This window comes from Anopheles coluzzii, chromosome 2 (assembly GCF_943734685.1).
Source record: "Anopheles coluzzii chromosome 2, AcolN3, whole genome shotgun sequence".
Lineage (NCBI taxonomy): Eukaryota > Metazoa > Arthropoda > Insecta > Diptera > Culicidae > Anopheles > Anopheles coluzzii.
The window spans coordinates 22,356,795-22,372,613 of record NC_064670.1 but is presented as its reverse complement, the minus strand read 5'-3'; the positions used below and the strand labels follow the sequence as shown (position 1 = coordinate 22,372,613).

Genomic DNA, 15,819 nt, shown 5'->3' with positions numbered 1-15,819 from the left:
TTGTCACGTGTTATGTTGTGGTTTTTGTTCTGCAAAGATTGAAGTAATAAAACACACCATTTGGGGTAGTGTTCATTAACTCCTGAATGTATTACAATCGATGTATGTGCGTGTGTATGTGTAAAGTTACTACAAGTTGTACACATAACACCCAAAAATAGGAACTTCCTAATCCATAACTAGCGATAATCCCTCGCTGTGACATTCCGTCGTTCCATACGACTGGCTAAAATCATCATTCATACCGCACCAGCGATGGCTTCATAACGGATGGATGGAGTGAACCACGCGCGTGGGTGACGCTATCAAGAGAGGAAGAAGAAGGAAAAAAAACACCACCGAACGGAAATCAACAAAAGCGCTCGGTGGTGGGAGGCAGGAAACTGGGTCATTGGCGATGGCTGTGATGGTAGCCCGAAGCGCGTACACCACACGTGTCTAACCTGACGTGAAGACATTATGTAAGGTGGAAGCATTTCCCAGGGCTCTTTTTATGTTTTCTTGTATGTGTGTATGTCTGGCATGTTTCGGTGGTATGTAGCAGGTGGCTTGTGCCGTTTGCTTCGGAAAGCGGCAAAGCGATGGCCTACATTAATAGACAGAATGCCGGTAGAGAGCACGTGCGCCGCGCTTTGATGGGTATGGGCATACATATTTGCTTTTCCCCCAAATGTTGTTAACGATGGAAAGCACCATGTGATAAGATTTTTGTTGTTGTAATATATCATTGCTCTCCTAATAATTCATTAAATCAATTGTTATATTTCTCACTGTCAACTGCATAGATACAAAAAAGGAAAGAAATTAACTGTGCCTAATCGTGTGATACCTTACATCATGAGCTGGAAGAGTGGGAAGATAAGTTTTCACTCAAACTCTCTCTCTCTCTCTCTCTCTCTAGTTGTTTGTGTGTGTTTGTTATTTATCAGTCCAAAAGATTTAATTTTAATATTTAAATTATCATTTAGCATCCACCAAGAGCTGATGAAGCATTCCCACACATTGTACATTTCTTTAATTTATCAACAACACTAACTATCTAACCGTGAACACCGTTTACGCTATACCTCTAAACACTTTTTATTGATTAAAGAATGGTGTAAAGGTCTTTGCGCTAGCGAACACACAACTCGATCTACCTTTTTCCTTGGCCATCGGTTTCTGCTTGGCTTTCAGGCAGGGTTGCCTTTATCATAAACATGAGCGTTGTTTCCGATCCATTCACCATGCTATATGTTGTGCCTGTTCGATGGTGCAGAAGGTTCATAACGTTAGCGGTATAAACAGCGAAACAAAGCAAAGCTTAACCCGCCATGTGATATACTTACTCGGTGGAATCATCAAGAAATCACCTCCAACAACGTTCACCTCGTACCCATTAACGATGAACTTAAGCGCGCCACTGAGTATGAGAAATTTCTGCAAAATCACAATAGAAAAATTATATCAATTCTCTGATTCACACCTTGAATCCCCCTTGCACCCTACCTACCAGCGAACAATGCTTTGTAAATGTGGTTTTCTTTGTCACGTTGGGCAGAACCCGCAAAAAGCCGAAATTGTCCTTGTTCGAGTAGACGTAGAACGAATACTCGATGCCTTTGCACCGCTGGAACGCTAGATGCTCGAGGGACAGATGGGTGAAGCCCTGCAGTTCGACGTTCGGCAAGCCAGCCGCACGGTTCTGCCGGTTTTCCATCAGCACCATCATCCAGTCCATCATTTTGCGCTTCTCCGCCAGCATATCCGCACCGGAGAAGGAAGCGGATGGGGAGGAGGAGGAGGACGATGCAGCAGTTGTATTCGGTGGTGCGGCAGCGGAAGCAGTACGATCGGCTTTAGATGACGATTGTTTTGAGGGATTCGAAACTTCCGATCGTTCATTTGCTTCGACCGTGTTCGTAGCATCGTCGTTCTGTTTGAAAAGGGACAAAAGAAAGAATGGTTTGAAATTTAGCGCTACCGGAAAACTGTTGCCCAAGCCCAACATACACCTCACATACCGTCATCACCGCTGACGAAAGGCCCGAATCGCTAGATGTGCCCTGTTCTTGTTGATTGGACGCGGATAAAGAGTACGATTCCGAAGGCTCTTCGCGGCTCGCTGTTTTCCCTCCCTCCCTTGCTCCCGACGCCACCACCGGTGCGGGTGGTATGCGAAATCCGTCCGAATCAAACCTTTCCTCCTTCTGATTGACCACTTTCCGTGACCGTCCGCGTGCTTTTTTGTCCGTTTTCTCCGACGATTTCGTTGCAATTCCGCCGTCCTTTTCGTTCAATGGCTCGTGTTTTCTTTTTGCTTCCTTTTTCGAACCGCTACCCTTTTCCTTCCCCTTCTTGCCTTCTTTCTTGCTGGTCCGCTCGAACTTTTGGAAATATTTCAACATATCCTTCATGTTCGGCATTACGTACTGCGGTGCATCGGTCCGGGCGATATCGGGATTATTGCGCAGCACCTCATCCGCCAACCGTCGGTTACGGTGGCTTCGCCGTGGACCTTCGCTTTCAATCTGCTGCCGTATTTCGTTCGACACATCCTTCAAATATTTCTGCGCCATACCGCTCATCGGCTCGGTGGCGGCAGGCTCCGGTGAACTAGCTTCCGCTGGCGGCTTCTCCTTCTTCTTCCTCTTCGACGGCCCGGACGGTTTTAATTTTCTTTTCGGGCTCGCTGCTCGCTCCACTTGCTGGGGTGGACTACACTTTTCCTCCTTCCGTTTCTCCTCCTTCGTCCGATCGCTCTTTTCACTCCGCTCTTCGTTCTGTTTCTCTCGCACTGCGAGCTCGACGGGACTATCGTACTCTTCATCCCTTTCCAATGCAACGGGGGAGGAGCGGGCAGTCGCTGCAACCTTCGGGGCCGACCGATCCGGTGACTGGATGCACCTGGTAATGGTTACGTCCGATAAGCGTTTTACAAGAACAGCAAGTTCTTTAACCGACTGCTGCTTTTGCTTTGATTGTACCCGTTGTTCCTGGGAATCGACGAGCTCTTGCGTCAGGGGCAGCGGTACTGGTGATGGTATAGGTTGACGCTCTTCGTCCTCCGGCATCCTATCGGCAGGTTCCTGCACAAACAGCTTACGCCGTTCCTTCCGCTGTTTGGCCTTTGGCCCTTCCTGAGAGCAAGTGTTTTCGACCGTTTGAAAGTAAATTTCCGTATCAGCGTCCACCTTCGATTTGGTGGCGCGCCGCTTCGGCGGATTGCAGATAGTGATACGCCGCTCCATCCCTGCATCGCCCCCCGGTTTCGGTTCGAGAAGCTCGGAATTTACTTTGCTGTGTATCATATCGACCGTCTGTATCATGTCCAGCGGCACATGATCGTGCGGTGAGTTTACGCTGACCAAGCGCTCAGAATGTTGAGGTACTGGCAGTGTTGTATTACCAACCGGTTGAGGCAGTGACAGTTTCGACTGCTTTGGCGACGGTACAGCCGTGATCAACACACGCAAATTGTCCTGCTTGCGTTTACGCGATGAGTCCGAATCGCTCGAGCCCGGTGACGCTTGGTTGTTGCTCGGTGCTCGGTTGTTTGGCTCCTCCTGGTCAGTAGGCAGTCGACTGTCGCTGTCGTTGGCTGTGTCGTCATCGCAGAAGGCGGACGGTGGTTCCAGAATATCCATCACGACCGTCCGCGGCGTGGCCACGTTTGTGATGGCAAGCGTTTCCGTGATCGTTCTGTGCGCTGTTTCGCCTTCGCCAGCCTCACCTTGCTCATGGTCTACCTCCATCGGAGATGTTGCTCCCTCGTCCCAGTCGTCCATGATCATGTTGATGGTGTTTCTGTTGGTACGATTGTTGCACGCTTTCGCCGATGAGCGAGAAAGCTGTCGATCCGGGCGTGCAGGATGATCACCAGCCGATGGCGGTCGTGTGGGCGAACGTGCGACATTCTCGGTGGATCTGGAGGGCGATGCAGGATCCTTGCTTCCACCACCATCATCATCAAACGCGTTCGAACGACCCTGTCCAAACAAACGCCGGGAGTGTTGTGCATTTTCGGTGTCTCTGTGTGCACTGGTTTCGATGACAGCTGACCTTTGGCGTTGATTCTGTGCTGGTTCAGGGCCATTCGATGGTTTTCTTTTGTTTGGACTGGTAGCCTGTTGCATCTGTTGCCTGTTCGGTGACCTGGTAGGAGAAACGGGCATCTGCTCGGGTCTGTTCGATGACCTAGTAGGAGAAACGGGCGCTGGCTCAGGCCTGTTAGTCGACCTGGTAGGAGAAACGGGCGCTGGCTCAGGCCTGTTAGACGACCTGGTAGGAGAAACGGGCGTATTCGATTCAAGTCTGTTCGATGACCTAGTAGGAGAAACAGGTGCCGGCTCAAACCTGTTAGACGATCTGGTAGGAGAGTTGGGCGCCAGCTCGGGTCTGTTTGAAGATCTAGTAGGAGAAACGGGCGCCGTCTCTAGCCTCTTCGATGACCTGGTAGGAGAAACGGGCGCCGGCTCTTGCTCGAAATCGAACGTGAGTCGGGATCGCTGAAGTGTCACACCCCGATCCGATGTTCGCGACCTGTAAACACCTTGATTCGCCTGCTCTTCGTCACTCTCGTCCGATGTAATCTGCGCATCGTCAGGTGAGACCCGGGGCGAAATTTCACGCACTACGGTTAACTTCTCGCTAAAGCTCACACGATTCCTAGGCGAAGGGACATGGTTTCCGAGCCCGTTTTTGAGAATGCTGCGGCGGGATGGCGTCAAAGCACTGTCCCGATCATCAAGCGAAGCATTCAACAGTTTAACCAGCGGCACCGCCCTGATATGTTCGCGATACGCCAACGAAAGGCCACTGAGCGGTGTGCATGGTTGACGGGGTGATCGACGCACCGGGCTCGGAGTTTCCGGTATAACGACCGACGCATTCTGCTCCCGGGGTGGAGTGTTTTCACGACCATTTTGTTGCCCCGTCCCGTCCGGCACGTCTTGAGTGGCAGGGACCGGCGTCTGTATGGTAGCCGGTCCTACCTGCGCTCCTTGTTCTCCCCGGTAACTGTTTCGCGCTGGGCGGTGAGTTGGCGTCCCCGGTACCTGTTCATCTAGGATAGGGGAAATCGTTTCCCGGAAGTTGAGCAAATTTTGCCCCTTTCGATTAGCATGTTCGCCCGCGATCGGGGTGCTCGACGCCAGATGGCTCGCATGTCGTAAGGCTTCAAATTTCATATCATTGCTTCGCTTGTATTGCTGTAACAAGAGTTGCTTTTGAAGGTTTGTGGCGGGTTTTAGCGAAACATACGGGCTTACGTGTACCGTGCTCTTGCGTGTGGGACTAGTTACATTCGTTGATCGCGCGTTTTCTGCACCGGTACGCACCGGCGAAAGGGCCACCGATAGTCGAGCGGGAGTGATAAAGGAAGACACGCGGTTCTCGACCGACAGATCTGCCAACGGTTGAATCAGTGCACCGCTGCTGCTTGCCGGAGGAGAAGCAGGAGCAGCTGCAGGAGCAGCTGCTGCTGTTGCTGCTGCTGCTTCTGGGCTGCGTGCGGTTGGCAATTCCCTGCGGTTGCTGTTGCCTGCTTGCGGCACTGTAACGGGCTGCACATGATCCAACCGGAAGTGGAACGAATTATCCGACCCATCGTACAGCCGCGCTCTGGCACCGCCGCGCTTGCGCCGGAGATATTCCAAAATCTTCTGCCCGTTCGAGTCGTCCATCGCCGTCTCGCGTAACAATTCGTCAACATCCGACAGCCGGAGATCGGGAACGCTACAAAAGCAAAAAAAAGGGGACAACTGGTACCGAACTTCTTGTGCTATCGACGTGAACAACTTACTTTGCCATAAAATATGCCATGGTTGCTCCTTGCTTTGATCCAGCCACAACTGGCTAGCGTTTTGTATCACCTATTATTAACACTCGCGGCAGTTCCAAGCGCAATTTCGCCGACGAGGACGCGTCTGTCCCGTGGCACACAAATATATCTGGTTTATCGTGTCTGTATCACAATGTCCCCGCGTACACTTACAACCGCAGCACCTAATCGTTCAGCTATAGCCATGAAAACTAGATTCCATCACGGTGCGTGCGAATGTTTGCTCACATAACAGGAAAAAACACAAACTTGGCTGAATGTTGGCGTTGGCTTTGCCTTCTCTTGCGTTCGTTACAAATTGTCGTTATGAAAATGCAAACTGACAGGTCGGGTGGAAATGTGTCAAACGGCCGCACAGGGTGGTTGATGTATGAACATCTGGCGAATACTTTGGGATTACAATTTTTATGAAGAATACCCTTGATGAGAGAAATATTTATGTGCTTTATTTGTTAAATTGTTTCTTATCATTAAAAATAAATAGTTATTGTGCTATCCGATCTGAAATAAACAATTATGAATCACTTGCTAGCAGAAAACGTTGAAATATTTCAAACGACATCATGGCGGACGGGCGAAAACATTTCAAATTTAATTTTGACCGTTTTTATTTCTTTGTATAAAGAAGCATTGTTTACCAAGGCATAAATTTGTATTCATTACATACTAATTCAATTGATTTGTATGCAAAATAAGTTATAAATCTCACGCCGACGTTTCTCATATGCTTTGGGCTTACAACAGGAAGTTGTAAAATTCCAAACTCACACTCATTTGGCAATTCGATGCATTTATTTGTTTCATGCTCGGTTCAATGCTTTACGATGAATGCTAGCTACTGGCTTTCGCTGGCACACGATGCACAAGGAGCAAACACACCGCACAAAGGAAACACACAAATGAACAGAGGGAAAATGCAAACCCATTCCCGCCCGGTAACTGTTGCGCAGTACCGAGGAAACGGCAAACGATTTCGATACGATTAACGTTCTATACCGACTAGCGTACAAGTACTGGGATAACAAACAAAACGATCCTAAAGCCTACGCACAGTGCAACGATTCCGAGCAGTGATGAAAATGAAAAGACGAGTAGTAGTGAAGAAAATAAAACGAAGTTCCTTTCCACCTGGACACATGACGCCATCGAACGATTTTGCATGTCGGATGAATCTGAGAAGCAATGCCTGGGAGGTTGAGTTTCAACAGGGGACAAGGGAAAATAGAACAACATAATCCACGCTCTCTCTCTCTCTCTTTCTCTCTCTCTCTCTCTCTCTCTTTCTCTCTCTCTCTCTCTCTCTCTTTCTCTCTCTCTCTCTCTATCTCTCTCCTTTCTCTCTCTATCTTTCTCTCTCTCTCTATCGCTCTCCTTTCTCTCTCTCTATCTCTTTCTCTCGCTACATACTACCCAAGCGCACTAAAACTCGCTAAATGCGCCCATCCCGTAATCATACACCCGACGACCCCCGTATGGTCCCTAACCGGTATGATGATGAAGTTGATGGCGCTTAGTTTACTTTGGTTTTGGCTACCGTCATGCGACACACGAAACCGTACAGCCTCGGGAAGTGGAAGATGGCAAAGTAGACCGCCGACAGGTAGGCAGCAATCATGAACGTCAGGAAGAGATCGAACACGGCCGGCTTCACGTTGTAGATGTTGAGCAGCGCGTCACGATCGTCGTACAGCATAAAGTCCGGTTCGCGGGCGTCCGGCTTCTCGTACGTAACCTTCACGTTGCGCAGGTACTTTTCGAACGCGTACTTCAGATCGTTGTTCTGCTGCGTCGAGCGGATGTTAAGCCAGGGTTTAATCTGCTCCCGGCTGATGGCCATCGAGCCGGTGAAGATCTCACCGGCGGCACCGTCGTCGGCCGGCACGTTGTAGATATGGCTTGCCAGCGCTTCGGCAATAATCTTCACATTACGCTCGAGCGCGTCCAGCTGCTCCTCCGCGGTGTCATCCTCGAAGATGGTGTTCCGCTGCGGGTCCTTATGGCTCTGTGGAAATGGAACAAAAACGAAACAGCAAATGAAGAAAACCCACTTCTGATCGTAAGCACGCTTTGCGTCGGTCAACAAACCTTCACATTCGACAGGGTAAAGGCAGGCATGCGCTTCATGCTGAATCGCTCGTGCTCCCAGGCCAGCAGCGTGTCGGCCAGATTGATCTTCTTGTGCACACCCTCCACGCTCACATTGCCATAGCGCTGGGCGACGGTGCGGAGCGTTTTGTAGAAGCTGTTCATCGCTGTGCCCTCCTTCGGCGGTTTCGACACGTGCATGTAGATGTTTTCGTTCGCCAGCAGCTTGCCGATCGTGTCGAGGCACACGACAAACTCCGCATGCTGTATCTGCACATTCTCGTCCAGGTTCGAATCGAGCCACTTCTTCATGCCCTGGAAGTTGAGCAGCAGGCCCGACTCCGACACCAGAAAGATGAGCCGATACTTGGGGATGCTGGCGTGCAGCTTGCTGAACAGCTCGACCAGCGTCAGCAGTACGGCCACATCCGCATTGCTCTGCCGGGAGTTGGTCAGCCCGAACGTGTCGAGGTGTGCCGTGACAATGATCAGCGGCAGCTTGCTGTCGCCGTCGAGCGTTTTGCCCGGCTTGAGCGGGGCCAGCTCGCCCTGAATGATCGGTATCTTGGACTGCTTGTTGGCGGTATGGGACGCACCGGACACCACGATCTGGTACCCGTTGGCGGATATGGAACCGAAGATTTCGCTAAACGCGGAATCACGCTTCTGGGCGCTCTGCTTCTGGGTGCGCACGGTCGTACGCGTTACCTCATCGATGATGCCATTCAGCTTCGGGTCGTACTTGGAGAAGTACACCGGAATGGGGACATCCTGCACCATCATCGCCTGTTCGAGCAGGTGAATGTGCTACAAGAAAAAAAAAGATAAAATAGGTCGTACAGGTAAATCTGCCGTAGAAGCCTTCCAAAGCTAACCCATCGTAATCGAATTAGTACGCGCCAACTCGAAAGGTGCATGCACCTTACGGCTAATTGGTTTAGGTCGTTAGCCTCAACAAGGGCCGCGCTACTACGAAAGCTAACGGGAGCCATCCTTTACCTGCTTGTCCTCCAAGCTCAGGGCGGCCGTATCTTCCGGCAGCAGAACCACCAGACCGCCCGCCTTGGCACGGATTTCCCGGAAGTGGTCGATGGTCATGTCCTGCAACCGGGTCAACACACAATGCCGGGACGTCTGCCAGGTGTAGAGGGATTTGGCTTCCAGGTTCAATGCTGACGCGCGGCAACCTAAAACACAGACAGGAGACCAATATCAACACCAGGCCTCACAGCATACTGTGTGCAGCACCGCGATAGTCGTTAACGCTAATCAACCACGAATTAAGGGCACGGGCCCTAACCTCAACAGCGAATGCACAACACCGGGCGAAAGGGCAGCGCGACACCCTCGGCTGCTTACCGTAAGCGACACCGTGCACATCGTACTGTGACATCCGCTGAACGCCAAACTCGCTCGCGGCCAGCACCGGATTCGACGAGCAGATGATCAATATCGGCAGCGTGATGAGCAGATAGTACGGCAGCCCGCCGCGAAACAGGTCCGCAAAATTGTCCGCTTCTTCAAACATCTTCACCGCTGCAGTGTCGTAATTCGGGCCTTCCGGGAGATTGTCACACCGCTGCCGGAGGGGGGCAGAAGGAAGAAAACTAACTGGGCTCGAGTTCCAAGGCCAGATGGCAAACGGCACGGAACGGCACAGCAGAAACCTGCGCTCGCGGTAATCGTTGCAAGCCAAATGTGGCCGGTTGTTTTCCCTTTTCAGTGAAGAAAGTGCGAAAGAAAAAACCCCGTGTGTGTCGTTGAGAAAAATTACGGGACCAATTGCCCAATACAAATGCACACCGACAGTGACAGCTGCGGGAGAAAAATGAAAACGGGGAAGGAAACTGTCATCCCGCCGACAGCGGCTACTTTGACAGCGCTCGCAGGCGTTTTCAAAATTACGGTTGAGATATGAATTGCGGGAGATGGTTTATTATTAAATTTCAATTATAATTTTAAAGCGAACGGTACATGAAATTTGTTGTGGAGGTATACTCAAGGATCGATTGTTAGCTAGTTAAATAAAGATATATTAAAATAATTATAAAAAAGGAAGACCAGATTGTTTCTTTTATTGACTCATTTAGTTGATTTAAAAGTTATCCATGAACTAAAATGGTGCAAACAGCTATCAAAGATTGTTTTTATTCAAATAGCCCACGCTCACGCCCACCACTGTACCGGCAGGCCCGATTGTTTGTAATTGTGACCAGGACCGCGTATTTGCACACCACGGTTGCCTTGGTGATACCAACTAAACAAACGTTTCCATGTTTACATGCTTAATTTCCACCTGGCGAGTCCTTCCAGCGGTCCGGTACGATGCAGTCGAGCGTTACCCTTCCAGTGGGTCAATACGTGCTGTGGTCCGTGCGAGTGAATCCTTCGAACCCTCCCCGGCAGCGGTAGTGCAGGTGAAAGTGAAAGCCCTTGCGGAAGCCCAGCGAACGTGTACCATGCCCGATAGGAGCGTTCGCTGAGCGAGTGCAAAATGGTAGTTTCTGTGCGTGAACGATTGATCATTCAGTATGTGGCAATGCTTAGGAACGTGCTGCTTTTGATAGCTGTCTCGTGCAGTGATCTGGCCGTCCGGGCTAGTGCGGACTTTTACAACTCGAACGATGTGCAGCTGTACGCCACGCCCGACGACTGCCGGGCCAACGAGTACTACGATCTGTTCGCCTTCAAGTGTGGCTTGTGTGACGACGGGCTCCATCTGGTTCCGGCCAAAGACAGTGAGTATGTCCCATGGGGCGGGTTTAAACTTTTCAACCGCAAATAACCTCCTATCGATTTAACAAATAAACTCCATCCCATCCGCCATTCCACAAGCTCCAAACTGCACTACTTGTGTTAATCCTACCTACGGGTCTGCTAACGTACACCATCTCAACTGTCCAATACATTCCAGAACTGTCCTGCACGTGCAACGACCAAGCCGTTGCAGTCCGTGACCATGACAGTGTCCTTCAGCGACCCGTGTGCCAGAACGTTAGCGACTTCTTTGCCCAGTTCCCCGCCACCGAGCGGCTCGACACGGTCAACTACTGCAAAACGATCCAGGTAGGCATCGTCAATACGACCAAATCCAGCCGGAGCGTATATCAACGGCGCCGCACCTTTCCGCCGGGCCGCGACGAGCGTGCCGTTTGCGAGTGTGACCTAAAGGCGAACGTGCTGTACATCGAGCCGGGCGATGGATGGCCGCCGGGTGATCCGCGTGGTGCTCATAACTTTTGCATACCGCTGTCACTGCTGCGCGACGTGCAGCACTATCCCGCCTTCAGCCTGAACCGATTGCTGCACCAGAACCGGCAGAACGCGAACGTGTACAGGGATGTGAAGTACCTAATAGTGTTTTGTCATGTGATGCGAAGCGTGCGACACTGCCAGCAGCTGGCGAATCTGTGCGTGCTCAGCTTCTACAGCCTGGAGCGCCATTCGCCGTGTGCCATTTTCTACACGTACCAAACGTACGACCTGGCCGCACTCGGAGCGTCGGGTGTGCCGAATGCCGGCAGTATGCCGAGCGTGGTCAGCGCCAGCCAAAGCTATCTGACCGGTGAGGGTGGGGCCGGTGGTGGTGGAGGGACCCTGCCCAAGCTGGGACCCGAAACGGTCCGGCCGGGGCTGTTCTATCGGCGCGGCAAGTACGTCAGCGAACTGTTGGAGAAATTTCTCGACTACAGCTACGACAGCGATGCGAACAATCGGGTAAGTTGGTTATGCCATTTCTTCAGTGGTAGTGGTCACTACTTTAGTGCCACAAATTATGGTCTGCTTCCGGCATTGCGGATGGACAGAACGTCCCCTATCCCCTTTCTCCCGTCTATTGATCGTAGTGGTTTTAATAATCCTTTTCCTCGCACGAGCAGCTTGTGTCCATTCGGTTGCGTGACATTTTCCTAACCAAGGAACTAAGCATAAACGGTAGTGCCCTCTCGCCGCCGAAGTAGACGGCATAATGTTGTTTTTTGGGGACAAACATGCTACTCATTAGCGAAAGAAAAAGTGTTTGGGGCGATAATGTATGCGCTATGATTAATTTTAACTGTAGCCGGGGCGGGTCAACCCCGGGGCACCAGAGTTTGAAGTGGGTCAAAATGAAAGACCTGCAGAAGGGGGGGAGAACGTCGGTAAAAAACCGGGTCGTGCACAGAATATGTATCCGATTTTTTGTAGGATATGTCCTGGAAATGGAGATTAACTTTTACGTTCAGAAGAGGTGAAGAAACTTTGAGCTCGGTATGACCCAGTTCTTAGTGTTTCCTGTCAGTAGCCACTATTTGGCGCAATTTACTATGTAGCACAGCTTTCCCCCATTTACAAAAGCAGAGTATAGAATTATGAAACGGTAATCGAGATATTTATCGAGATGTAATTTCAACCTTTCACTGATAAATGGATTAACCCTACACCGGTCAAGTGCAGCGTAAGTGCTGCTGTGCGTGATGCCCCGTGTGTGCTGGGTAAATGTTTTTACCACCATCGAAGGTCACCCCCACTAACTGATCCTCTTCAATATTTAATCGACCCTATATGTCCCATTCATGAGGAAATCATGGAATGGAATGAAAAACATGCCATGCTTTTCCACATGGCAAAAGGAACACTAAGTCCGTAGGCTAAGCGTTGCAGCAAAATAAGGGTACCTTCGGTTGTTTGGATGGTTCCCAGTGGTTACTAGGAGCAAATATTTGACATTGGTTACGCGTTGAATTTGCCTGCCTGAGGTCGTCGATGTTGTGTTGCATCCATATCGACGAACGAAAGGCATGTTGGTGTTGGTTCGGGTTGTTCCGGTTATGCCAATCAAGGTGTTCTTAATATTAGCTAACATTGTACGAAGAGTTGAAATGGGGAGGGTAAAATGCATTAGTCTACTTTTTTGTATTAGTTAGTTTTTTGTATAGTTGATGTGGCGAGGATCAATAATAGGAAGAAAGGAAACCTTACGCCTTACCTGGAACGCCAACTCCTTAGGCATTTTATTATCTGGATCATTAAATCTCGGCTGTAACCTTTTATGCCCGCCTCTAAGTGCACCGTCCAGTACCTTTGCCTGTTACTTGTCGTTCTTCATTTTTGTTGCTGCACCCTGATATCCTTGAACACGAATATGCAAATGTCGCCACACGAACCGCCACCCCACAAAACCATTCGCACTTGCACACACACGCACGCACGCAAACTCATAGACCTTTTGGAGGCATTGGTTCCCTTTCGCCTAAAGTTTCCTGATTGATTACCATCGGTCGTTTCAGCTAAACAACACGCTCAATTTCACCCTAGCAGGCTACGATTTGTCTGGCCATTTGCGACAGTTTCGCGAAATGCGCTTTGCCGATCTGAACCTTTGCGAACGGTACGACGTCAGCCAGGAGCAGCGGATACCCTTCGGACAAAGCTATTACCGCAAATGTGCACTCAGCGTTAACCGACTTGTTGAGGACTTCCGGGCGGTCGAGTTCCTGTCGCTTTACGTGAGCTACTACGAGCAACGGGTGCGACTGATGCGTTCGGTTCCCATACTGATCGAGAATGCGTTTACGCAGAACACTGACCCAGAACCGGATCGATGGCAACTGGTGAAACGGTTTCTGCTCGTAGACACCGTGTCTGGGCTGAATGAACTTCACAAACCGAAGCTGTATGGAGAGATTGATGTAAAGAATCAATTCTTCTTTTTACGCTACGCGAAGAAGATTGAGCTCGAGTTTAAGCTACATCCGGATCATGGCAAACACCCAAACCGCATCTCCATACCGCTGGTGCGAGTGGAATATGCACTGCTCAACACATCTGCGGCCGGACAGGGGGCACTCACGGGTAGTACGGTTGAGTTTGAGTTTCGAGTTACGTTCACCAAGGCATACAGTTACGCTTCTTTGCTGGAGGTACATAAAGTCGTCTCCCAATGGACTTGGAATACTTACAGTAACTTGTTGAGCGCATTTTTGTTTCCACAGATTCTGCTACCAATATTCATACTGCTCGCGTTTTCAATGAGCGTCTTTCAATCGTACTGCTACAAACTGCGCCAAAGCAAGCAGTACTACGATATGGAGATCTTTTGGAACTTCTTCATCTATCTGGGCTCGTACCTCGGGACGGCATTCCTGATCGTGCTGGGAGTTATTGTGCTGCATGTACTATTCACCTACAAAACGCAAAGCACGGTACATTTGTTACTTCCGCTCGAGGTTCAGAATCTGGTGGAGGTGTTCATCTACGTTGGATTTGCTTTAAAGGTGAGATAGAGCTGAAGATTACTGGCGCAATACGCATGGTACTACTAACGTTTCTTATCCTTCAGCTCATAAAGTTGATGCGTGTGTTTTTCTACATGGCCAACGTAGACATCTTCTTCATTGATTGGGAGAGGCCCAAGATATTCGACATCAGCACGATGGGGCAGCGGTTGCACCAGCTAGACACACCATCCATTGCATCGAGCACGAATGTGAGTTGGATGGGATCCATACTATTCGTCGTACCGATAATCGGATGACCCATATTTGCCCTTCTTTTAGACCAAACCCAGCTCGCATGATAGTGTGTCGGCGTGGCGAAACTACTTCATCGCCAACGAATGGCAGGAGCTGGCAACGAAGCGCAAGATATCCATGTTTGCCCATATCGTCCTGCTGGCGCTTGCATTTGTGATATTAGGCTTCGAAAATTGGGCTTCCAATGCGTTCGATTTGCATCTGCATCGAAACAGCGAACATCTAGGCGAGCGGGACAAAATGCTCCTGATCGCGGTTGGCATACTAATCTACACCACCGTGTACGTTGCCCAACGGTTGTACAATTTTCTAATACACGATCGTTTCATCGAAAATGCCATCCAACAGTTTATCGATGTGGCGTCGATTGCAAACATTTCCGTGTTCATACTGAGCATGGAATCGTATGGATACTACATCCACGGCCGATCCCCACACGGGTTCTCCGATACCGACATGTGCTCGATGATAATGCAGTTCAAGCGCGAGGAAGATAATCTGTGCGGCAATCGTGGCCTCCTGCCCGGATCCGAACAACAGACGTACTCCATTCTGGTGCCAAAGAATCTGCGCCTGTTTTACGACAAGTTGATTACGCCGTTACGAAACTCGTCCTCGCTCGGGCCGCATCAGCATCTGAATCGGCCGCAGCTGATCGGGAGCGCCAAGATGAGCGCTAGCGAGGTGTTTACCAGTCCGGGTGGGGGTCGGCTCGAGTACAATTTTGAGCGGACCATACTGACGTACTACAATGTGAATCGCTTCTTTGCCGCATTTGTCGATCATGTATGTAAATGCAAAGAATTCGCAAGAACTGGTTCATATTAACATGTTGGTGTTTGTTTTCCAGGCTCTCAAGGATCTTGACTATATTATCCAAGAGCGCACCATTCTGGAGAATATCTTAAATTGCGAATTCCAGAATTACATTACAGAAAGTAAGTTAAAAGAGTCGCCATTCAGAAGTAGCACTACTCAATTCCCATTTTCTATCGTTCGCCAACAGACAAAGGTGTTTTCTACATCGACAACGGACACTCATTCGACCAAATTCTGTTCAACGGCAATGAGAGCATTTTCTTCCAGGTCGAGTTGTTGCTGTTTTGTTGTGTCGTGCTGCTGACTGGGAACTATTTGCTGGGCATCGTGGTGATCGGGATCGTTTACAAGTGTTTCGAGGTGGTTATGAACTATGTGCTTAAGAATAATCTAGCGAAGAAAACGCTGATCGATAAACGCTTTTTGATATAAAATAGGGCACATTGAAAGTAAATTTCAATTAAGTTTCTCAGCAGAACAATAATAAAGATATTCATCAGTGATTTTACAAAATGAAATGTTTTATGGTTGTATTTTTGGCGTGCAGATGGCGCTGTGCGCTCAAATGTCATTCACCGATGC

At 49.7% G+C, this 15,819-nt stretch overlaps 3 protein-coding genes across 3 annotated transcripts; 1 reads left to right on the top strand and 2 right to left on the bottom strand.

Annotated features, from left to right (window-relative positions):
* Window positions 1-739: 739 nt before the first annotated feature.
* LOC120949022 (nascent polypeptide-associated complex subunit alpha, muscle-specific form-like) lies at window positions 740-6,412 on the bottom strand. Its single transcript, XM_040365958.2, has 5 exons — window positions 5,783-6,412; window positions 2,004-5,715; window positions 1,493-1,915; window positions 1,329-1,419; window positions 740-1,242 (listed from the first exon to the last, which is right to left on the bottom strand). Exons 1-5 carry the CDS (start codon window positions 5,800-5,802, stop codon window positions 1,136-1,138), a joined length of 4,353 nt encoding a protein of 1,450 aa, XP_040221892.2. The 5' UTR covers window positions 5,803-6,412; the 3' UTR covers window positions 740-1,135.
* Window positions 6,413-6,594: 182 nt separating this feature from the next.
* Window positions 6,595-9,727, bottom strand: LOC120949023 (nicalin-1). Its single transcript, XM_040365961.2, has 4 exons — window positions 9,266-9,727; window positions 8,906-9,093; window positions 7,907-8,713; window positions 6,595-7,823 (listed from the first exon to the last, which is right to left on the bottom strand). Exons 1-4 carry the CDS (start codon window positions 9,432-9,434, stop codon window positions 7,332-7,334), a joined length of 1,656 nt encoding a protein of 551 aa, XP_040221895.1. The 5' UTR covers window positions 9,435-9,727; the 3' UTR covers window positions 6,595-7,331.
* A 302-nt stretch (window positions 9,728-10,029) lies between these two features.
* LOC120952384 (meckelin) lies at window positions 10,030-15,733 on the top strand. The gene is made up of 8 exons (XM_040371684.2): window positions 10,030-10,644; window positions 10,821-11,623; window positions 13,174-13,806; window positions 13,879-14,160; window positions 14,226-14,372; window positions 14,443-15,204; window positions 15,269-15,356; window positions 15,425-15,733. The coding sequence occupies exons 1-8, from the start codon at window positions 10,401-10,403 to the stop codon at window positions 15,667-15,669; spliced, it is 3,204 nt and encodes a 1,067-aa protein (XP_040227618.2). The 5' UTR covers window positions 10,030-10,400; the 3' UTR covers window positions 15,670-15,733.
* Window positions 15,734-15,819: the final 86 nt, after the last annotated feature.

Coding starts and splice junctions, on each gene's coding strand:
- LOC120949022 (XM_040365958.2), bottom strand. CDS start 5,802: ATGGCATATTTTATGGCAAA. Junction 5,716..5,782: donor ATGGCATATTTTATGGCAAA/GTAAGTTGTTCA, acceptor TTGCTTTTGTAG/CGTTCCCGATCTCCGGCTGT. Junction 1,420..1,492: donor TTACAAAGCATTGTTCGCTG/GTAGGTAGGGTG, acceptor GTGATTTTGCAG/AAATTTCTCATACTCAGTGG.
- LOC120949023 (XM_040365961.2), bottom strand. CDS start 9,434: ATGTTTGAAGAAGCGGACAATTTTGCGGACCTGTTTCGCGGCGGGCTG. Junction 9,094..9,265: donor TGTGCACGGTGTCGCTTACG/GTAAGCAGCCGA, acceptor TCTGTGTTTTAG/GTTGCCGCGCGTCAGCATTG. Junction 7,824..7,906: donor TTACCCTGTCGAATGTGAAG/GTTTGTTGACCG, acceptor CCATTTCCACAG/AGCCATAAGGACCCGCAGCG.
- LOC120952384 (XM_040371684.2), top strand. CDS start 10,401: ATGGTAGTTTCTGTGCGTGAACGATTGATCATTCAGTATGTGGCAATG. Junction 10,645..10,820: donor TCTGGTTCCGGCCAAAGACA/GTGAGTATGTCC, acceptor AATACATTCCAG/AACTGTCCTGCACGTGCAAC. Junction 11,624..13,173: donor ACAGCGATGCGAACAATCGG/GTAAGTTGGTTA, acceptor CGGTCGTTTCAG/CTAAACAACACGCTCAATTT.